The 24,611-nt window shown below is 41.4% G+C and overlaps 1 protein-coding gene across 3 annotated transcripts in view; it reads left to right on the top strand.

Annotated features, from left to right (window-relative positions):
* Positions 1–24,611, top strand: part of dennd2b (DENN domain containing 2B) — a 52,693-nt gene that overhangs the window by 4,684 nt on the left and 23,398 nt on the right. Inside the window, exons 1-4 of one of the 3 annotated variants that reach the window (XM_031748677.2) lie at positions 56–310; positions 11,415–11,513; positions 18,346–19,626; positions 20,969–21,114. In XM_031748677.2, the coding sequence (XP_031604537.1) occupies positions 11,440–11,513; positions 18,346–19,626; positions 20,969–21,114 (1,501 nt within the window). In that variant the 5' untranslated portion in view covers positions 56–310; positions 11,415–11,439. Of the gene's footprint in view, positions 1–55; positions 311–600; positions 776–11,414; positions 11,514–18,345; positions 19,627–20,968; positions 21,115–24,611 lie in introns of those variants that run through there. The other 2 variants (XM_039610440.1, XM_031748678.2) reach the window with 2 other exon arrangements.

The following is a 24,611-nucleotide window of genomic DNA, read 5'->3' as shown; positions in this document are numbered from 1 at the left end:
AGCAAAAGTGGGGGGCAAACAACCCGTTTCCAAGGTAACAAGTCCAGCCTCTGTACTGTGCAGCAGTCTGTGAGAGAAAGGAGAGGGGAGGCAGGAGGGCTTTTTCCTTTTTTCCTCCTTTTCGTTTTTTCTTTTTTTTTTTCTGGTCGGTTTTAGTTGGAAAGACATGAGTCGCAGTTTATTGAGAAGGGCAGGTATCCGGCAGAGCCAGCCAAAGTTTTTCACCGTGTAGACGAACGGGATCTGTGCGTCGCAAAGGGATTATAATCTCAAAATACCAGCAGCCATGGATGTCAGGGGAAACTCGGAGGTAAAAGCGGTCTGCTTTTTTTTTTAAACAAACAAAAAGTTACCGACGAGCTACGGCAGGAAGTTTAATTTGTCACAAAGCAGCTAGTGGGACAAAGCAGGGGTGGAAAATAACTTTTTAAAAAGTTGCAAGGTGCGTTAAAGTGTCTCCATGTGACCATATTTGGTCAATGGCATGCTGAACGATGAAGTGCAGTCATCGGCAGACTGCTTTGCTTTCACCCCCCCGACAGCTGACCCTTTGAATGAAGAAAAATGTCCCAGCGGATGCAGGCAGTAACTCTGCGGGCTTTGTAATTAGTTATTATCGGTCAAACATCCCTAAAGTCAAACCAGCAGATAAGTAAGAAAACAGCACAAGACTCCAGATCACACGACTCTGAACTGAGCACCCGGTGTCCTTTTTCCTGCTGGAGTTAAGGTTTATGGTGAGGGGGGTGACTTCTGTTGTTTTGGCCAGGGAATGGTAAAAACCCAAATACTTTTTAAAACATGTATTCTGCGTATTTTAACCTTTACACTCTTGTGCATGTGCAGTTTTATCTGTTAACGCTTTTTGCGCCACACATTTGGAGATCATTTGCATGTCGTGTAATGTAATCTATGTAGCAATCCTTACAAAGTGTCAGTAATCACACCTCTGTGGGTTAAAATGATCATTTACATGTTTTCAGCTCTACTTCTTAGTTTGGTGCCTTTAATTTAACTTCGTCTGACCTGGCTTTGGCGCAGATGCAGGTCCAGGTTTGGTTTATTTATTTATTTTGTGATTCACTGAAACATGTGCATTTACTTACTTGGATAAAGGGGGAAAATCTGGCCCATGTATCACAATTGTTTCAGGCAATTTAAACTTCTAAAAGCACCTTTTTTTTTAGAACAACACTGGGAAAAGAGTGTTTTCACTACACTGAGGTTTGTGTAGGTTAAGTATGGAGAGCTGCGTGTCTGTCTTTCTTGAATGTTTTGGTTCCTGAATATGAGTTTTCTTAACAGATTACAGCCTAAATCCTTACGATCTTATCTCACTCACCATAATGCAAACCCTATGGCTGTGAGCGGTTTTCTTTAAGCTTTCTTTTTCCTCCCTTAAAAAAGCCTTTCCATTGTGCAGATCAAACAATGACCTTCCCCTCTCACTGGATGGGACTGTCAACACAAAGCTATTGAGGAAGTTCTTCTCTGTTCTCCATTCAATCTAACAGGAGTGCGTCTAGCCTAAATGGGCCGTTGTTCACTCGACATCACAATCAAGGGTTGTTTTTGTCTTCAGGATAGGTTCATTGGGATTTACTGAGGATTGCGAGGGTCTGAGGTTGTAGTTTTCCTCACCGTCATGCTAAAGGGATCCTCAACCACATTTCTTCAGATCTGGGGGGTGTATTTCTCCAACATGCGGTTTTGACAGATTTCCCAGTCATAAATCTGCAGATCACAAGACCATCTCCCTTAGCTTCCCTCAAACAGCCACAGAAGTCACAAAGCTTCTTTTGAAAGCAAGCTTTTCATTGCCTTTCATGAAAGCATTTAATCTTATGTGACTATATCTACGCAGAAAGGAGACATATGATGCCGGTGCCTTTGGCTCGGCTGTGGCTGATTCAGCTCTCACATTCACGTGGTTTAAAAACACAGCAGATGTCACACCTGTGGAGAGAGCACAGAACAATAATGTGTGTGTTACTTTCTAGGATTATAAACACTGATCTCATCGATCTGCTGTCGCTCAGCTAAGAAACTACATTAACCTTGCTTTACGCCGTGGGATTTTAGCAGTCTGATAAGTTCATTGAAGGTCACGCTATGCTGAATTAGATCTAAAAATCATAGGTAGAAGACTAACTTTCAGGCGTACAGTATTACCCACTGATTTAGGTCTAAGGCACACTCTTAGTCATACTGTTGGTCACCATGCTGCGGCCTCAGTGTGTTCCCATCGCAGTGTTTTACTTCGCTACATTTTACTTCCACCTTCCATCCTTGATATGAGTGTTTGAGAGCCTGCTTGACTTCTCATTAGCTCGTGAAGTAAATCAAAACATATCACTTTCCTTCTGTACCCGACAATAACCCGTGAATTGTGATGGATCGTGAGTGGGATGAGCTGCTACGTCACTGGTGTTCTGGTTTTCACAAGTGCTGGTGTTAGGTTGTTCAGCACCTCATTTAATGCTCCATTCCTGGTGTTTTGTTAGTAGACTAAAGTCACAGCAGCTCTGTTGTCAAAAATTTGTCTGGCTAACACTGATTGCAAGACCTTCAGAGCTGCCAGCTACGGACCTCTTTTACAGCGTAACGTAGTGACACTCACCGTTCCAGGTGCCAAACCAAAGATGTCATTGTGATTCTTTTATATTAGTCGTCTTTCCTCTGGGGCTGCCCAGAATTGCACGGCGTAAAACTGCCTTAAGCTTAATCCCTTTTGCATTTACCAAAAGAAATCTACTGGTGTGTCTTAAGGTTTCCTGGGAAGTTTCTCAAGCTCTCTCCGGCTGCAGTGCCAACATGACTCCACTTCCTCTCACCCACTCACAGTGCCTCTGGTTCAATAGTGCTTTTTCTTTTTTCTTATTAAAGATGACAAGTGCAGGATTTCCACAAAGCTTTAGAAAGACTTTGGCTACAGCCTTTTTCTTTTTGTCTTTTAATAAAAATCCCAAATATTTTTCAAGCTATTTCATGTGAAGTAAAAATTAAGCCTCAAGCTACTGTGTAACTTAACCTCTATATGTAACTGTTTATAAGCTCCCCCTGGGCTGTATAGTTAATGAGTCGTAATGTTTTAATAGGCTTTTGCATGCCATGTCAGGGTAACAAAACATCATCATGTAGACGTTATCATGCCGTAAGACGTCCTGACTATTTATTCGAGGGGCTACATTTGTCATGTATCGTTGCGTGCTGAGATACGAGCAGCGCTCGGGTTGGATGTCTGGAGTACACACACTCTCAGCTGTGTTTTCATTTCTTAAACACTTGTCACAACCTGTTGATACTCAGAATAAATGGTGCAAGCGCTGCATTTACAAAGCCTCCTTATAAAGTAGACAGCCTATAATCTGTAATGAATTGCTAGTGAATTTGACTCGGAGCATAATTTTCCCAGTGCCATTAATCAGCACATATTGACTTGAGTTTCCAGATTATTGAACTCAACACAGCTAAAGCCGAGGAATTTCTTTATCTGTCTCAGTCATCACATGCGTAATGACTCCCCTAATGAGATCACGTCCAGTTATATCAATTAACTCACTGGCTACTTTAAGTCAAGAGTGCTAATGCCAGTGTAATCAATGGGAGCCCGGTTGTTTTCTTCAGGATTTGTTCATCAGTGAAGCCTGAAAAAAAAGGGGGTAATTTGATCCACATATTTTAAGTGCTCCACAAACAGCTCATATTTGTTCTGTTTCTAACTAAAACTGTGCGGTGAAGTTCGGGGAAACATCACATTTATGGCCAAAAGAATCCAGTGCCAGCTGTTCTTAAGTTTTTATAACTAGTGATGGGAAAAGAAAGTGTATGAACAGTGGAAACTGGTTATGAATAAGTGGTGATGCTGCTGGCCCTCGTCCAACATGGGAGAAAATAAAGAAATCCATAAAGCTTGTTATGAACGGTTTCATGTAGGAAGTGCTTTCTTTTGGCTGTCTGTTAGTAATTGGGTAACATTACGGTTCAGCCGAGGATGGGCGGCTGATTAGTGATTAGTGTCACGCTGTCACTAGACTGAGTCTCCCGTGGTGGGCAGATGAACATTTGCTCATGCAGAGTGTTAGCCTCGGTGGGTGTGTATTGGTAAAAAACAAGGTTTGTGGATTTATTGAGCAACAGGGCCGTGATTTCTGGAAAGAGACATTGCTGCAGAATATTTTAAATGTACTTTTTTGGTTCTTTGAGTACTACAAGGAAAGAACCCTTGAAGTTATACATCTCTACAGCTGATATCTCCAAAACTGCGCAACACCGTGAAACAGTCTTTAGAAAAATGAGATTTCTAGACTCAACTGTTCCTTTAATCTGCATAGAACTGATAGATTCTGAGAAATGACTCATAGGAGAACAAATGAACCACGCAGGTATTAGTAAAGCTAATCTCTTTCTCTGTTTACTTAAGCTTTAAGAATTTGGCAAACAAGAGCACATTTTGTGTCCTTGGAAAAGTCAAAGACTTTTCTGTCGGAGGTCAGCTTTGTGACAGATTCACCCCCCCCACCTCCCCGCTGCAGCTCAGATGGACATAAGCCTGTTTTCCACATGCCTGCCTCTGCAGCTGTGCATGCTCATATCTAGGTTATACAGAAGGGGTTTTCATCTTTTCCACAAGGAGAAAATATGCCATGATTACCCTGAAAAAAAGAGAGATAAAAAAAAGATTCCAAGTATTGGTTCCACCTGGACAATTGAGCTACAGTGGCAGCATGGCAAAACATGTGGTAGTGTAATTATATAGGTATGGGTATGTGCAACTGCCAGTAGCACTGACCTTGGTGGTTTTCTTTTACATAGACAGATAGAGGCCGTCAGAGTCTCAAATGGGTCTCCAGAGAGTCACACTATGAACACAATGCACATATATACTTCAGGTTTTCAGTTTCAGATGGGAACTTTTGCTTTCCCATCATGGTTGGCTTATAAAATGCCTAAAAACAATCTTCATGTGTAGTGAAAATGATTTTATGTGGACCGTATTCACCCTGTTGAACATCAAACCCTGGATGCCCTTCTGAAAATATGTATCTGTACCTCAACTCCCACGCTGCTCTGCTGACATGATACGGCTCAAATTGGCTCAACGGACTTTGTCCGCTGGGGACAAAACTGGTCTTTCAGGAGGTACTGAAACAATGGTGTGGATCAGTGTGTGGGCTTATGCACTCAGGTCTGCCAGCAAGTTGTGACGTCTGGAAAGCGTTGAGATTTTGCAGAGATTTTCACCCTTCCTTTCCCCATTTGTTTTTGGCTGCCTGTGAGCTCTGCAGTGGTTTGAAAAACCTTGAAGTCAGGTTGCTGATCAGCAGAAATAGAGAACCGGGTCAACCAGAAAAGCAGAGAAACAAGAGGCAGGCAGCTCTGTTTATGAAAGCTGTTGTGTCTGCTGCTGCTGCTGCTGCATATTTTTAAAGTTTGCCAGTCTTGATAATAACATGAAAATGTTACGTAAAGTTAAGTGATTCCGTGAAGATTGCTCATAGCCAGGTGGGTATTTGTGTAGTCTTACACTGAATGAGAACAAAGGTTTTGGCTTTGACTCCAGGTGTTTCTGCCCCTCTGCTGTGCTTCCTTTCACCCTCTGAGATCAGACTTTAATATTTTGAATGCAGCCAAGGTCTGACGGATAATGCAAATATTAGCACATTCCTGCAAGTTGCGGGGAGAACTATGTATCAGATAATATGTCAAAAGTGACAGTGCCAAGGACATGTGGACTCTCTTTAAAAGACACACACACACATAGACTACAGACTGATAAAAGACTTACTTTTTAACCATCTCTCTCTCTCAAGGACGCACTGAGGACAAAGAGCTCTTTTATTCCAGGCCAAACAGTCTAATGGAGACACTGTCATGGTCCCATTTCATCAATATGCTCCTGTTGCCGGGGGAACATATGCGTCACTGATATGCCTCTCATGTAATCACATAATACTTCTGGACATGAACATGACAGAACCAGGAAAAACCCTGAAATGGCAAAGCTAGCTAATTAAGATGATGGTGTTGAATATCCAAAAGTGACACGTTGCCTTACAGGATTTGTTTTTATGCCAGAGGCAAAAACATCCAGATAGTTTTTAATCTCTGCGTTGAGGTTGAAGTAAAGGGATTAAGAAGTAGCGCTTAAAAAAGAAAATAAGGAAGCAAAACTTTTAACTGACTAAGTCTGGATGTTTTGCTAAGCTAAGATTTGAAAGAAGAGGAAGCAGGCCAGTTGCTTGGAAATGCGGATATGTGTTAGTTGACATGGTTAGGCGAGACAATAGAGTGTAAATAAAGGATGGATGTGCTAGCGGCATTTTGGGTGTAGACAAAATGCCAAACTCATAGGACTCGTTTTTTTAAGCAGGACGTGACCATATATAGGATGAACCTGGGGAGTTAGCTTACACTAGCCTAACTAGCTAAAAGAGTCCATTGTGGGTTTAGTGTGTTGTAAAACAGGATGATAAGTTGGCTAGCGACAAACAGACAAAATGTATAGATCACAGAAACCGAACAATGTGACTTTGAGTGCAACCAAAATTCAAATCAAAATCAATGGTAACTTTATTGTCCCCAACAGGGAAGCATGTCCACTCATTAAAAAAGCCCAAGTTTTATCAAAAGCTTATGGGTTAATGTTATTGAGCATAACAAGAGCAGTAGGTATAAAATAGACTCTATGTCTCTTGATCTTCACTGCAGGCACTATATACATGAAACGAAGAGAGGATGGCCTGAACATAACACGACAGAGGTTGCCTTCCTCAGCACCTGAACAAGCCCCAAACTATCCACCAGTTCAATGGCCATTTACTACTGTTAGTGACTGGAGTTTGTTAGTTTTCAGGGTGTTGATCTTCAAAAATGGCTGATCACACCAAGAAACAAACTCACCCACAACAGGCCCGTGGGAGTACTCTTCACCATAAAGAAGACTTACAATGATTGTATCATCTGCATATTGGGGATCCAGATGTGGCTGGATAGAATTAAAAGATGAAGAAAAGTCAGTAAATAGGAGCAGAGCATGGGCTTTGGCCCTATCCAGACAACGATACAGGAAATTTAATAAACCATGGCTTCATCTTCAACGCCCCTACAAGGCCTGTATGCAAATTGCAGTGGATCAATACGCTCCATCTCCTGCAAAATCGCCTTTCTGTTGAGCTTTTCAAAAGACTTCTTCACTAGAGATGTTAAAGTCCAGTCCCTGAACTTTTATTAGTCTTAGTCAATTTATATAATTTTCCACACATGCTTACTTAAGATGGAAAGTTGGCATTTTAAACTGGGAATGACCTAATTGAGGCCTAATATTAAATTAAAAAAAGAAAAAGAAAAAACGACACTGTAACGAGCCCATGATACAGTGTTACAGGAAGAAAAGGACTTCACATTGAAAAGCTGACTGGTAACTTGGTTACAAGTTTCAATTAAAATATTATTACTGTAAAAAAATCTGTTTTAGTGGAATATAGCTTTTAAATGAACCTTTATCTTGTCAGTTGTCCAATGTGCACCGCTTCATAGGAAAAATTGGAAAAAAGATGAATAACAGTACAAACTATTGTCTAGTCATCCAGCTCAAGGCTATTTAGCTTAATGGTTAATGCTGCCTCTTACTGGGGTTTGTGAGATTGTTCGGTTTCCCCTCTGCAGAGAGCTCAATTGAGATAGTTTGCAGGCTGGTTCAGGCCCATATGTGATCTTTAGACTGCTGCTTTATTCAGCAGTTTCATACTCTCCTTTTGCCTTATGTTTGACACCCCTGATGTAATGCTGTGTTCCAGATAACTCGGAATTCAGATGTTGGAGAACGTTCCAGAAAAGGCACGGGAAAACCGGATTTGTTTTAATTCTTAGTAAGACAGAGGCATTCAAGTGTCGTTAGCAATACAGCATAATACTTATTTTATTGAACTTAAAAAGCATATTAATGGATAGAGCCTGCTCAGTGCTCTGTGTATGGCTTATTTAGTGAGTCACGGATACAGAACAGTGCCATTAGAGAGAAGTTTTACCATTTTACTCCTGTTTACATTCAGTACCGTCATCTTGACTTGCTAACTTGAGATTGCTAGGGCTGCTCTGACGTTTCAGGTTGGAAATCCTAGTTGAGGGGACATTCCAGATTGAAATTCCCAATTGGAACTTGGAAATTCAGAGTTCCACTTATTCAGGAATGCACTATAAACGTCAGGGTTAGTCAAGTCAGGTTTGTTTTGTGTTACGTTGCTTAATGACAAATTTGCCCCATTTTCATTATCAGACTTCCTCCATCCTCTCATATCCAAGTTCCTCCTAACAAACCCTTTAGAAAGAAACATCTGAAAAAGCAAGACAGGGACGTGTGGGTGAGAAGAGTGGACATGGAGGGGAAAAGATGGAGACAGAAGAATTGTGTTTTTACAACAACAGGACAGCAACCTCGGGCTAAAGTGTGCCTTTTTGTGTCCTGCCTCCAAACCCCGTAAAACCCCAAAGATTTTAACACCCTGCGATGTCAAGTGTTTCGTCAGTTGTTGACCGTTAGCTTGCCCTTGGCTCTGACATCTCAAGAGAAAAGTTGTATTGAATGTGGTTGAATGCACTTTAAAGGTACTCTAGAGCTTTCTTAGAAGTGGTTGTTTACAGCCAGTAATTTTGTGTAGAGAGATGGTATCAGACCTCAGGAAGTCAGTTGGCTAACGCCTTGGTGTTTACACTGCAATGTCCATCTTGGGCCTCTGTGACCCATTTCTGTGATTATAGCTTTCTCAGTCCAAAAAAATGAAAACAATAAATTTACACAGATAAAAATTGATTCTAAGTTAGCTACATTAGGTAATGACGTTACTTCAAAGAAATTATTTCTGTGCTTCTTCAAGGTGTTAGAGATCAAATCAGAGAGAAGAGAGTGGAGTGAATATCATCTCCAAACTCACCATATTTTAATCAGGTATAAATCATATTTACACGGCTGCCAGTGTCTCTGGATTCATGTTTCCTAATTTAACTCAGTCAAATTTTGAATAAGATGAAAGATTTTATTTCTTAAGTTCTCCGAATGTTTTTCTCAACGTCCCTTTTTTTCCTGTCAAGCATGATTTGTTATCTTTTTATCGTTGTTTAGTCCATCGTGAATCAGTCTAGATAGTTACACGCGTATTAGGATAGTCATCGATGCCAGACGTGATTTGTAGAAATCATTTGAGAATTTCTCTAATTTTAGATCAAACAGCATGTTGATTGATGACTCTGTCTCGCTCCGAGGCATGTGAGTGGATGCTTATGTTGAATCTTACGTAACTATCTGGATGACAGGAAATAGATGCAACTTTCTACATTTTCCCTCCTATTTTGGGACTAATGTTCTGTTTTTACTTTGAGCTCTGCGGTTCTTTGGTTCACAGAGGAGCAGCAGCACTGGCGGAGTCGTATGCAGGACAAGGCAAAATCGTTCTTTGTGTTGGATGAAAATAATGATGCATGCCTCGTCCTTCTAGCCCAGTCCACAGTCCACAGGAAATAGCTGACAGCAGGAATGCTCCCTCTCTCTTCTCATCTGTCTCTATAGGAATCAGCTCCACTACTGGTTGGCTGGCTTCTTCATACAACAGCTTCCTGTAAACAAGTCATGCTGCCAAGCACCCTCCTATCCTCCAACTCTGATCTCTAGGGATCTCCATTTGACCTCCTCATGCACCAGAACAATTGCTTTGAGCCTTTTTGAAAGGTTCATTGCTGCATTTTCAGGGGCACTGGCCCTCAGTTTGAAAGGAGGCTTTAACTAACTGCTAATTTGACAAACTTGAGTAAATGTTTTAGGAAGAACGACTTCACAGTTTCAGTGCTACATCAGCGTTTCATAGTGTTATAAAGAGAAGGTTGTTTAGCATGAAAACAATTACACGCTCAATAGTATTTTCATTGCTATGTTCTTTTCACTTATTTTAGACGTGAAAGGTGGTAAATATGTTTGTCTGATACCAGACATACTGCTTGAGTATGAGCCATTGATTACAATTAGGCAAAGCATGAAAAGCATAAGGAAAGATTAGGATGTGGGTTAAAATAGCAGACCCTGAATGTCTATTGTGTACTGTAGGTAATCCATAGCCCGAAAGACTATTGCAGAGGCCTTGGTTGGAATCGGCCCAGGCCTATCTGCCGTGTGGCTTCCTCTGCTCTCTCTCACAGCTTTCCTGTCCTAGCATAATAATAACTAAAGAGCCCTACTCCTTCCCCAAAATAGACCTATAGTATTGTGTGTACAATATGGTGAGTAAGCAATTAGCACTTTATTTGCTAAGAGGGTTTGCCTAGCCATCTATCCACCCTGACCTCCACCCTATGCACAAAAGATAGGTTTCAAGAGTTTAAGCATTATGAGAGTCTTTAAATATTAACTTTGTTTTATAAAAATCTGTATTCTTTACAAGTCTAGAAATAAGTAAGCTAAATTAGTTTTCTGGACTTCGGTTGAACTCACCCTTCAATGTTAGTATCAGCAGAGTAGCACATGTGTATATATGTATATATATATATATATCTATGTATATGTATATCTATGTATATATGTATATATATGTATATATGTTTCATAATGTTTATAAAGAGCTTGCTAAATAGAGGTTTAGCTTTTTCTTTGGCAGCTCTGTGTACCCGTATGCTTTGATCCCGAAAGGCAAATTTTCTAGGCGTAAAAAACCCCACAGCTGTGCCAGGAGCTCCGGGGCTTCTCCAGCACAATATTGTCTACATACTATGTCAGTTATGCCACTTACGTTCAGTTTATTGAAAGTCATCTGCAGTGTTTACACTGGAGATTCAAGATGGCAGATGGGGTGAAATGGAAAACTCTGTAGGATTTCTTTATTAGCCCAAGCTGTGAAAAGTTGTCAGATGCAATAGTAGTAAAGCTACCATTGATGGGGGATAATAGTAACAGCTGCTGTTTCAAAACCCTACATTGACACATTGATACTACAGTTATATAGACTCATAACCACAACAGATGAAAGAACTGCTACGTTGTATCTGTTTATTCATTTATTTTTGGCTGCACATGTACATGAGAGGTGCTGTATCAGTAGAGTTAGTGTTGCCTTCTGTTAGCTTTGTGTTTTGTTATGTGGCTCCTTAGTGTAGTGGTTAATATGCTCACTTAGCAAAAGATCTCTGGCTTGAGACCGGCAGGGGACACAAGTCCCTGGGAGGGTTGCAGCAGGACCAGTACGCGGTATGAAAATTTGCAGAGTCGTCTGCTGTGGCGACTCCTTGCGAATGAGAAAGCAACTAAAATAAGCTTTGTAGCTTATTTATTTATTTTTTAGCTTCTAGCACGACAAATACAAACAATATTGAAATGGTTTAATATTCCGTATAAAACCCATGTTTAAATGTTTGATATCCCTGTGTTTTAGGTGAACGGGTGGTTTGCAGACGAACATGACTGCCAACAAGAGTTCAAAGGCTGCACCTCGTGCAGCAGGAGGTAAAGCTCCTCGGGACGTCCCTGACAGGTCAGTGACATGTTGGACAGCGTGGGCTTGCGTATGTGCATTTCAGGGAGCATTAAGTGGTTTCAAAGTGACCGACTGACTCGACTTGAAAGACAAACAAATCCACTGCTCAACTTTATCCATATTTTCCTGTTTGTTTCACTCATGGAAAAAAACAACTAATGATTGTCAATCATGATAAGGCTCCCAAAGCTTTTGCAAGTATGATCCTGTTTCCTGGACAAGTGCCCCATTCAGCCCTGAACTGAATACTGAGCTGAAACGTGTGTCAGCATGTCGAGAAGTGACAGTGACATACCGCGGGAAAACAAATTTACAAATGTTTTGTAAAATATAATTCTTTATGATCCTGTCAAATTTGTCAGAAGCCCCTCTGAGTCACAGGTTTTCATTCGCATTTCCTGTCACATTGAATAAAATGTGTCGTATTTAAATTGAAATTTCTAGAATTCTAATATTTTCAACATTGCAGCAAATAAATGGCTGCACATGCATACTTTTAACAAACCTAATAAATAATAAATCAGCTTTCTTATCTCCTGATTTGTTGCATTCTTATTTTTCTTCATGTGCTGAAGAGACTGAAGAAATAATATTTTATAAATGCCTTTAAAAATTCCAAAGCAGTAACACAAGTGACAAAAAACCACCACATGTGGTCTTTAAGTAAATGTACAAAAAGAGATAAAAAAAACTGTCATGTTGTCATGTCAAGTCATGATTTTTATATAATACTGTGGTATACATTTAAACATTAGAAAAAGAAATAAATTTTTAAGATATCCTGAAAAAATTGACATATTTGAAGAATGACCCTTTTGTCTTTGTTGAAGCTGTTACACAACTCTGCCATAGCTGATTTTAAACAGCAGGTTTTTTTAGCCGTGGTTTCTATTATTCTGATATAGTTAATTATTCCCAGGAATGTTGCTGATTTCTATTCCTTTTCTCATTTTTCATTCTGATGAAGCAAGACACACAGAAGAGAGCATTTCCTACATGACAAAAAAATAAAATTATAAGGTAGCTTACTGGAGCTGGTTTCTGTAGCTGCTCATGTAAATCAGGCCTAATGTAAATGGAAAACCACATAAAGCATAATTTGTGGTACTGCATCGAATCCCCGGTGTAGTGTGTGACATTCCTTATATTTATACTTTTGTGCTGATGTGGTTGCATCCTTAATTCATGAGTGAAACTGAGTAAGTCTTGGACAACAGAGAGGAGAACATTTGCAGACTTTTGAGTGTGAGCACAAATTAAAATGAGAGAAATATCGTATGTCTGTACTGGTAAGCTAAATACATTCACAACAGAGGGATTATTCTTGTGCTAATCTAATATACTGAATGTTTATTACTATCAAACAAATCCAGCACAGTTGAGGCGGTGTTGCTGTGATTTCTATGAGGGTACAAGTCTCAGTGGGTACTTAGGATTTAAATCAGTGTCATAAATCTAGTATAACTAATTTTAGGTATTACTGTGTACACACTGTTCTCCATAGTAAACATTTGCAACTAGTCATTGTAAGTAAAACACTGATCGCAGTAGCACAAAGCTCATCATCCCCCTTGCACCCCATTTGTCCATTTAACCTGCGTCTCTTTTAATAAAAGTATTTGTTATCATTGGCAGCTGGTGGTCCTCAGGGACTCGTCTTACACAAGACTCTTTAAGATCATATTTAAAGCTCGTGAGATGCAGCCAGATGTTTTAACAGATGGAGAAGATTTATGTGCTATACAATGGATTGTCACCGACGTATGAAATTAACCAAGGATAAATTTCTAGGACAAATTATGCTTGGGCTTAACTGTGAAGCCCCAAGAGGGGAGCATTGTAATATGCAACAGCACATGGGCAAAGTCTCGATTAAAATGAGTTGAAATTTGAAACTTGTCCAAATACAGGATCTTCGTCTGATGTTGTACTCTGAATAGACATGGACCTCCAAGACTTCAATGAAGACTACTACACTGTTTTCATTGATACACATTTGCCATATTTAGGTGTTACGCACCGATAATTGACAGGGAGCTGGTAAAGTCGGCACATGCAGAGCTATAAGTTTAGGGAACAGTCTGCATTCTCCATCCTGGTCAGTAACGGGAAGTGGCTTGTGGTTGGAATGCCCTGGAAGCCTGAGTAAGAGCCAGAGGCCAGGTTGTGACTGGCATTCAGCTCTTTGTAGAGTACTGTATGTGTGGCCTGTCCATCTGAAGCTGACTAAACTGGGCTTATTTTTACAACTCTTAAAGCACCTAAAGCCTTGAATAGGCAAAAATCTGATAGAAAAGATGAAGCTCAGCATAACGTTTTGTCTATCTAATTAAGAGGTCTTCAAAGTCAGACTACAGTTCAGCTGGTTTTCTAATATTATTCTTATACTCATAATATTTTATGTTTACAACTGAACTAATATGAAGCTGTCAAGTGGCGTGTGAAGACAGGAAGTTTTCACAGGATTCTGTGCAGACCTGTGAAAGCTAAGTACACCCTCACTGTTTTGATAGGAATGAAGAGAGTAAATAACAACCAGGTGCTGATAATCAAATGCACTTGAAAAACCGATCATCAGCAAGTGTGAACACCGTTATAAAAGCAGATGTTTCTGCAGCCTCCTGGTCTGCAGCGTCCGGGTGTGTGTTAACACAATACCACAATCTCCGGAACAATGTGCTTTGATCAGAAAAGACCAAAGTAGAGATGTTTAGCTATAACACACAGCATCATGTTTGGTGAAAATCCAAACAAAGCACGGTGGGGGATTGGTGATGATTTTGGCTCGTTCTGCAGCGACAGGACTTGGGCACCTTGCAGTCACTGAGTCGTCCATGAACTCCTGTACATACCAAATATGCTAGAGTTAAATGTGAAGCCATCTGTTGGACAGCTAAAACTTGGCCCAAATTAAGTCATGCAACTGCACAATGATCCCAAACACAGCAGCAAATCGACAACAGAATTGCTGAAAAAGAATAAAATCAAGCGTTACAATGACCCAGTCAAAGTTCAGACCTCAGCCTGAATGAAATGCTCCGGGACCTTAAGAGAGCTGTGCATGCAATGCACACATGATTAATAGTGGGTCAACAAGCACCTCCTGGCACTAGGGTTTAAATACCTGGGACTCTCCACCTTTTCGTGTTAGAACTGAAAAAGCCTCTTGGATGAGGGGTGAAAGTCAGTTCAGACATGTCAGAGTGAAGACATAGCAGTGTGTGCACTTTGTATATATGAATGAAATTTTGCAGTGTTCTCTCATTAAGATGTTCTGAAAGCCCAGCATGAAGCCAGCGTGAGTGTTTTCTCCCAGATCATCTTGTTATTGCTTGTTTACTGTCACATTGTGGAATCATTGTTAGGCATGGAAACACAGCACTAATCCTTCCCAAAGTAAAACCCCAGGGAGAAAATTAATAGTGTCATGATTAAGTCAATAAACTGCACTGCTAGTGGTATTAGGATTGCATTGTTGAGTGTTTGGTCTGGTTGCTGCTAAAACATTCCAGTTGATATTTAGCTTCAGAGATGCTGTTCCCTCGCTAGGTTCCTGTGGCAGACGTAGTCCTTGGCAGAATTTATGATCGGAGTTTTGCCAGGAAAGCAGTAGGAATTTAATTTCCCAGACAAGTTCTTTTCAACAACTCCCCACTGAAACACTGCAACACATGCTGACTGCTGATTAACATCAGTGCTTTAAAAGGATTGTATTCATGAAACCATGGGGTCTATCTGGCTTTTCTTTTTTTGGTTTGGGAAATAGGTGCAGACATAATAGGTGCACAAATATGCAAGCATACATGGGAATACAATATATATGACAAAAACAGAGGTTTTATGTTTCTAACAATCTTGAAAGTCAGTGTTTGGTATGACAACTTTTATTCTTCAACATAGCCAGACCTTTTTTAGGCAAGGTTTCTTGTAATTTCTTTCAGTTGTCTTCAGGAATAGTTCTCCAGGCTTCTTGAAGGACATTCAAAGCTCTTCTTTGTATTTTGGCTGCCTTTTTTTCTGTTCTCTGTCAAGATGACCCCACATTGCTTCATTAATGTAGAGGTCCGGGCTCTGGGGAGGCCAATTTATCCAGGTATTCTTATACTACACCGGCAGTGGGTTTGGGTTCATTGTCATGCTGAAAAATGGATCCTTTGCCAATCAGATGCTTCCATTTGGTGGCTCAAAATCTGATGGTACTTTTTAGCATTCATTATTCAATCAATTTTGACAAGATCCCCGACCAACACAAATTTGGATTCATCACTCTGTAAGACGTGTTGCCTCTTGTTTTCAGTCCAGTTCTTGTGTATGGCATACCTCAGCCTTTTCTTGCTGTTTACCTTCATTAAGAATGCTTTAATTGACGGCCATCCCTCCACTGAGACCATTTCTCAGTGGAGGGATGGCCTCCACTCAGGCTTTGCTGAACAGTAGATGAATCAACTGAAGGGCCAGATGTATCACTCAGGTCCCGTGTCAGGCCTTTGATGGATCTTTTCCTTATTTCTTCAGCACGTGACTTTGAGATACTGTTCATCTGTTGTTTTTTAGGACTGCTGCTTATTTTGTCCTCCTGTTGCCCAGTTTCCTCAATTTGTTTTAGGGAAATACACAGCTTGCTGAGAAATGCAAGTTTGTGGCTAAAAGCTCTCTGGGAATCCCCTTGTTGGTGTATAAATACTATTTTATATTTGTCAAACTGTAATTGTTGGTATTTTTTGTTGACTCAACTAAAGAAATGGGAACAAATGATGTGTTTTTGTGACAGGCTGCTTGTAACAATGTGCCTAAAGACACAATATAAAATTGGTTCTTTACTAAGTTCTCTGTTAGGTGTAGTCACCATATTCCTTGAGTTAGGTGCGTTCTTTGTGCTTGAATGATTCACAGGTCAGTGTTAAGTAGCTTTACAAAATAAAAGCATTGGTCTGAAAGTTGTCAGGTACAAGGACTGGAAAAAAGTAACCAATGTCCACAGAAATAATTAAAAAGACCTCAAGGAATCCTGGAGAACTATCACTTAAGACCACTTTAAAAGTTTCTAGAAGGTCTGGATCATTGGAAACAAAATATGAGGCAATAGGGGTGGCTCGAGACTTTTGCACAGCTTGTGGTTCCTAGAGTATTAAAAGTAGAATGGGAGGCAGAGCCTTCAGCTTTCAGGCCCCTCTTCTGTAGAACCAACTTCAAGTTTAGAGACACTACTCTCTACTTTTAAGATTAGGCTTAAAACTTTCCTTTTTGCTAAAGCATATAGTTAAGGCTGGACCAGGTGACCTTGAATCCTCCCTTAGTTATGCTGCAATAGATGTAGGCTGCTGGGGGATTCCCATGATGCATTAAGTATTTCTTCTTCATTCACCGTTCCCACCCAGTATGTGTTAATAGACCTCTCTGCATTGAATCACACTTGTTATTAATCTCTGTCTCTCTTCCACAGCATGTCTTTTATCCTGTCTTCCTTCTCTCACCCCAACCGGTCGCGGCAGATGGCCCCGCCCCTCCCTGAGCCTGGTTCTGCCGGAGGTTTCTTCCTGTTAAAAGGGAGTTTTTCCTTCCCACTGTCGCCAGTGTGCTTGCTCATAGGGGGTCGTACACAACCCCTGTTGTTGTGATTTTAAATAAAATGGAATTGAATTGAATTAAATTAAATTGAATAGGGGCTGATTGTGCTCATATATTAAAACATGAGAATTACTGTAAATTGTGTACTGTAAAGGACCAGATGTCAGTGGGATCCTGCTTTTTAAGAACTAGAGAATCATATTTGGTCATATTTGTTTTGTCTCCACTGACATTTCAGCCTTATGATGAAAATAGTGTTAGTGTTATTAATCATTCAGTTTACTCCAGAGAAACTCTGGAAACTACCAATAAAACTCTGCAGATGTGAGGTCATGTCTTCATTTCTCATACAGTACACCTTCAAAGCAAGTAAGACGAGATGCATCCTTCATGGCTTCAGCAGCCAGGGCCCCAGCTTTTGTATGAGTTTCTCCACCCTGGAGCAGGAAGAGTGAAACCAGGGATGGGCAGATAGGCGTGAAGCCGGATCTGTCCCAACCTGCATTGTTGGATCATAGTCCACAGCCCTCACCTTCCTCCTCCCATAACTCTTGTTATTCTAACCATGGCTATGACATCAGATCTTCCCAACACTTCACTTTCACAAGAGTTAGTCACCTTCCAGCTCATGACAAAGCTCCCGATGTGCAATGAGTGGTAGGTTAACCTGAAGTTAGGTGGAAAATTTGGCACTCTGTGGAAATCTTAAAGCGGGTGAGCACCGTGAGAAAAGGTGTGTATGTGTGATAGTGTGTGTGAGGTAAACGGTTGCAGAGTCTGCAGTAAGTGCGAGAACACAGTAGCACCTAGTACCACTTAGCTGCAGGGATCAGCAAAGGCTTTGCGCACCAGAGAGGAGCAGCGAGACTTTCACAGGTAAGATAAATCTCGCTTGGCATGCTCCTTTCTGTGTGAGGTCCACACTGATTCTCCTCAAGTTGTTTTGATTATGTGGAAAAATCCGCAGTGGCGTTTTAATGTAGTCTGTATTTCCTTTGGCCTTTATTTGAATCCCGCGCTGCCAGAGACAGAATACTTTCCTGTGGTTATTCTAAATACGTGGCTCAGGTTTTCATGCTGTCTTTGATCTCGGAAATGATTTCAAATCTTTCAGCTGATTCTTTACAGTTTTCTCCCATCTGTTCCACATTTGCACGCGGACTTGTTGGCACCTTTCATGACACTGGTTTGTTACTATCTGTCAGTCTGAAATATTTTTTAAATGTAAATTTTCTTCACACCTCTCTCTGCCTTGTTTCAGGTGCCAGTCTACATCACCGTGTCCCGCTCTCTCTGCCAGCCAGCGGCAGAGCCAGCAGCCGCTCCTCAGCGACAGTGAGAACTCTGGCAAGCAGAGCAGGTACGTCAGAACTGACGGCAGGTTTCTGCTGCGTGGTGGATGGAATAACAAGACAGCTAGCCTGTGCAGCGGTGCATCTCTCACAAGCGAGCCTGACTGCCAGGGGCGTTTAACCAAGTCAAAGAGCATCAGCTGCCTGGAGAACAGGCTTTCCATCTATAAGCCTCCAGCTCAAACCAAGTCCTGTCAGGAAAGTCAGGGCGCCCAGGAGCAGAAGGAGAAACAAGGGGATCTCGCTCCAGGAGATGGACTTAATGGTAGGACACTGAGCTGGAGCACGCTCTCATTGGGACCTTCCTCTTACCAAGGCCACAAGCGCGCCCTTTCTCTCTCCTCTTCAGCAACAGGTGTCCCCCCTGCCACAATCCGCAAGAAGATCTCAGAATGGGAGTGCAGAAGGGTGTCTCTGCCTAGGATGAGCTTGTGTCTGGACAAAAGAGGAGGAGGAGAGCGCATAGGGAGTAGCGAGGGCTGCCCGAGCCTGCTGTCTTCTCCCTGCAGCGAGAAGACTTTTGACTTTAAGGGGGTTCGCAGGATGAGCACGGCATTCTCTGAATGCTCCTTCACAGAGACGGAGGAGGAGGAAGGATTTCCAGACAAAAATGGACGTTTCCAGAAAAGGATCGGCAAGACAGACTCTACGGGACCGTTCGTGCGCTCCCTGTCTACTCGCAAAGAGACGTCAGCGGTCCTCAACAGGATACAAAAGATCGAGCAAGCCCTGAAGGAGAATCCCAGCCCGCCCCCTCCACGTTACCTGAGTAACTGCTACGCGCCGGATAAGACGAGACAAAAGTCCTTTGTGATAGGGGACGACCTGGACAGCACATGTACCAGTAAGCGCAGCAGCATTTGTTCAGTGAACACTGAACCGGATACCGCTTTGGTGCCCGACAAGCTCTCTAAACTCAGACAAAGGTTTAGTGTGAGCTCAGCCAGGTCCGAGAGCCCAGAACCACCGAGCCAAAAGAACTCTGTTAGCACACCAGTCAACCCCTTACCTAAACCCAAACGCACTTTTGAATACGACGCCAATCGAGACCAGAAGGGTGCATCGTCGACCAATGGACTACCTCCAGACAGAGCCTCCGAGTCTCCGCCGCCGCTGCCCTCGACCCCTGCGCCCAGCACGACACGAACGGCAAAGACCGAAGGAAGCGCCCCCATCAGAATCCAGGACAGGTGAGGCAAAAATGAAACTTGTGATGGCCAGGTATTACATTACCACACAATACGATGCTTTATTATTACAGTCTGGAGTTTTCAGTGAACAGGACGAACCACTTTAAAACAGGAAGTTTTTGAAGGGCTAGGGAGAAAGTATGAAACCTGCATGCACTTACAGTGTAGTAACAACTTAATATTTTATGGATCTTGCTTATTTCAACTACATGCATACCACATGTAACATCCCCCAGAATATAAAAAAAGCCTCTTGGAGCTATACAGGTAGTTTGCAGGTTTTGAATTAACTGCATATTTACCATTCCCAGTCTTTGCACATTAATAAACTCTGCAAAATTGACAGTTTGAATGACAAAGCTTCAGTGTTATGTTATAATTTGGCATTGGACCTAGTTTCTGGCTTCATCTCCTTTAAGAGGATAACTCATCAAACATGTTTGACTGCCTTGTGAGAAATTAGGCTCGTTCATTATGGCTAATTGCTTTGCTGATGATGAAGCTCAACAGGCTTCTCATCAGTGTGTCCATTTGCAAGGTTACTGCACGTCCTGAGTTTGTTTTAGCTCTTGAATCAACTGTTAAGGTTGCCACTGAAAAATAATACTTTGAAAGAGGATTTGGAATGCCAGATCCTATCCAGAAATTTATGCAGGCCCATAAAAAAGGTCTACTCCTATAACTCTTTCATAATTCTCTTTATCAGAAGTCCTCAGTTGTTTTTTGTGAGGGTGGGGCCTGTCCAGATCATCCCCGTGTGTGAAATGGGCATGAAATCCTTAAACATTCATCCCTGTGACTCTGTGTTTAACATTCCTGTGGCTCTAGCAATTTCAGACCGAGCTTATAGCCACAAGCTGTCGATGGTGCGACTTGACCGTACTGTAGATCCCTGCGCCGATGTAGCTCCGCTAACAGTTTGTGCAGCGCCTCGACATGTGGCATGTGCTTTACACTGTGCAGACAACACGCAGGAATAGTAAGATATCTGCATGTTTACTTTGGACTTATCTAGAATTTTTCGGTGATCGGAGCACGATCCTTTTATTTGAACATTAATTCTTCTGATTTAGGGTTTTTTTAAAGGACAAACGCTGACTTTAATGCGCTTATCAGCACTAGGAGTGTTTTAACCACCTGTTTCTGTTCTTCCAGATGACAAGTAGTGCATTTTAGAAGTAGGGCCAGCTGTCTGGATTATATTTTAATACGACCTGCACTTTTTCTGTCTTCTATCACGTGTTGACATGCTCTGAGTAAGACACTGGCTCGTGTTGACTTGTCCTCCTTGTAATTTTGCCTCAGCACCTTGGTCTGTTTCAAATTGTTTATCTTCTTCTAGAGAGTCGTGTGAGTCAGAGGATGCTGCCAGCTTGCCGTCTTCATATCCGTCCTCGCCCACGGAGAATGGCGCACTGACCACAGACGCACGGAGCCGACCCAATTCCAAAAGCACTTTAGAGGAGAATGCCTATGAGGACATAGTAGGTAAGCACACTGGCTCAGTACACTGTAAACACGACAAGATTTAAACATTAACTGATCTTCAGATCGATGATCTGTAATTTCTATTACTGTTTAAGTCACCTTTCAAAGTAAGACATACAACATTTTTTCTGGTTCTTGCGTCTTGAATTTGCATTTATTTTTCATGTTTTCTATTCTTCTGTGATAGTGAACTGAATATTTTTGTATTTTGAACTTGGACTTTTGTGACAACAGAAGGCAATTTATATGCAATCTTGGGCTTTAGGGAAGTTGTTGATGGTAATTTTTTACAGCAGGTGTCCAATATGAAACACTGGTTACATATGAAATATGAAGCAAATACAAATTTGTTGTAAGAGTAATGTGACAGCTGAGGCATTAATTATAATCTTCAAATTGGTTTGCTCTAAACAAATAATGATACAGGTACTATAAAGGAAATTAAAGGCAAGGACACCCAAATCATGTGAAAAAGTTTTAGTTCCACTAGTTCCACTTGTTGGCCACTTTATTAGGTACACCTGCTTAACTGCTCATTTATGCGAATATCTAATCAGCCAATCACGTGAGAGCAACTCGATGCATTTAGATCTGTAGACACAGTCAAGACAATCTGCTCAAGTTCAAATTGAGCATCAGAATGGAGGTGAAAGTTGATTTAAGTGACTCTGAACGTGGCGCGGTTGTTGGTGCCAGACGGGCTGGTCGGAGTTTTTGACAAACTGCTGACCTACTGGGATTTTCCCACACAACCATCTCTATGGTTTACAGAGAGTGGTCCGAAAAAGACAAAAATATCCAGCGAGCAGCAGTTCTCTGTGTGAAAAGGCCTTCTTGATGCCAAAAATCGGAGAAGATTTTTATCCAGACTGTTTTAATTTGACAGGAAGCTAACAGAAATTCATATGTAACAGCCTCTCTGAATACACAGCACAATGAACCTTGAAGCAGATGGGCTACAGCAGCAGAAGACCAGGCTGGGAACCACTCCTGTCAGTTAATAACAGGAAACTACATACAGTTGGCACGGGCTCACTAAAATTGGGCAATAGAAAAGTGGAAAAATGGTTCCTGGTATAATGATTCTCAATTTCTGCTGCAGCATTCAGATGGTAGGTTCACAATTTGGCATAAACAACATGAAAGCATGGATCCACCCTGCCTTGGATCAACACTTCAGGCTGCTTCTGGTGATGTAATGGTGTGGGGGATATTTTCTTGGCACACTTTGGACCTCTTAGTATCAACAGAGCAAGACAGTCTACTGGAGTATTGTTGCTGACCATGGTTGCTTCCAGCAGGATAACTCACCATGTCGCAAAACTCAGATCCCCTCAATCTGGTTTCTTGAATGTAAAAATGAGTTCACCGTACTCAAATTCCCCTCACACTCACCAGATCTCAATCCAAAAGAGCACCTTTGGGATGGGGTGGAACGGGAGATTCATGTGTAGCCGACAAATTTGCCGCAAATGTGTGACGGAATAAAATCTCAGAGAAATGTTTCCAGCACCTTGTTGACTCTATTACATGAAGAATTAAGGCAAGTCTGAAGGTGAAAGAGGCTCCAAACTCGTACTGGCAAGGTGTACCTAATAAAGCGGGTGTTGAATGCATATCATTAGTCTGATTGTAACAGAAGCCTTGGCAGACAAAGTCGGATGTTTTAGTGACTCTTAAAGATGTAATAAGATTGCGTGGTGGCCCCTCCTGTGCTTTTCCTTCATGTAGAAATGTGTGGGATGTGGAAAAAAAATCCCACTGTGGGAGCAGTCAGTAAGCACTGAGCCTGAAAATAAGATTAATGGATAACATGTGGCTGCATGGGTTGGATTTTATTGTAGAGATTGACTGGTTATCTGCATTTTTACTCTGTTATCCGGCATCAGCAGGGCGAAGAGGAGCAATGGAAACTCCCACAGTGAAACGCCTTTATTGATGCAGATAGATGTAATCAGTAATCAGTAAGTGGCAGTTCACCAAATGTTAGAATAAGGATGGAATTTTTTGTGTGGTCATAGATTTGCTTTTAAAAATTGCTGAGCATCATTTTCTTACATTTTCATGAAGCGTTTCTCGCCAGAGAGAAGTCAACTCAATAGTTTGTTGTCTGAGATAATTTGTGTATGAAATGCTGGACGTGTCGAGGAGCCAAAATTCCTTTCCACTAGCAAATGACCCCAGGCCCTTTGCCCAGTTCAGCTGCCAACTCCCTCGGTGCATATTTAATGCAGTGAAAATGTGTCAGTGCGATGTGCAAGCTCATGATGAAACTTGTGCAAAAAAAAAAAACCAACCAAACAAAAAAATCCCCAAACAGTTTACACACTCTGCAATATTTTTTTATAAACACTCAGAGATGACTAAATAAGGGTAGGATTTTTTAAATATACAAGCATAACAATTTTTTTCCAGTCAGTGCACTTCTTCTTCTTCTTCTGTTTTTTTTCTTTTTTTTCTTTTTGGCTGAGGATGTGCAGCGGTCTGAGATAGAGCGTCAAGGCATGACGGATTTTCATGTGACTCGCAACAAAGCTCCCATTGTTCATCCGGCACCGTGAGGGTGAGAGTTTGCAGTTTGGAGACGCACTTTTCCCGATCTTTGCTTGTTCTCGACAGAGACGTTGTCTTCGAGTTGAAGTGCTCAAACAAAAGCTTTAAAAATAAGGTTTCATTTGAGAAGCAGCCACGCTGGTAGGAAATGAGGGTTTTAGTGTATCTTATTACACGGTACAGCCATCTTTTACAAAGAACAACAAGCTCCCGTATATTTTCTGAACTCAACAAGGAAGCGTGTATGGAAAGAAATAGAAAAAAACCCCCTTTTGCTGATGTTTAGATTATATATTTGTAGTTTAGGTCTCCCATAATGTGTTTCATATTTACTCTTGACACGTTTTTCTCTTTGCAATTTTTAATTATAAAAATCAAATGCAAATAAAGCTGACATTAGAGCTGCTTTCAGATAAAACAATTTCTGGGGAGTACCTGTGGGTAAGTACCCACTGGGGATGTCCCTCTGTTCCAGATTCCTTCCAAGCCTTTATTCTGATTGCATTCGCCCCTCAAAGACAAACTCTTGAGGCTGATGTAATGCAGGCCAGTGGTTGGTAGTTCAGCGTCACCTCTTGTTGTGGTCAGCGTCTTCATTTTCTCCCCACATTGCTGCATGGGGTGGATGCCCACTAGGAAACCGAAGGGAACTGTGAGTGCAGAGTTTTATATTTAATCAAGATTGCATCTTATTTGCCTTTATTAAAGCCTGGACTCCGTCTCATCTTTAAGAGCTGCTTCCTAAATAGCTGCATTCAGATTTGTAGCCAATTACAGTATACCTGCATCACTCAAAGTTCCTCTTAACCTGAGGAAGTACCCTGGTAGCGGTGGCTAGAAAAAAGACCCAATAAAACAAAGTGCTGCGATGGTTCCCAGATGTGAGGTCTCTTTTTCATGTCGTATGAAAATACGTGAACACCGACTATGCAAGAAATGAAAAA

Source organism: Oreochromis aureus, linkage group 1 (genome assembly GCF_013358895.1).
Source record: "Oreochromis aureus strain Israel breed Guangdong linkage group 1, ZZ_aureus, whole genome shotgun sequence".
NCBI lineage: Eukaryota > Metazoa > Chordata > Actinopteri > Cichliformes > Cichlidae > Oreochromis > Oreochromis aureus.
This window is presented reverse-complemented; position numbering and strand designations above follow the sequence as displayed.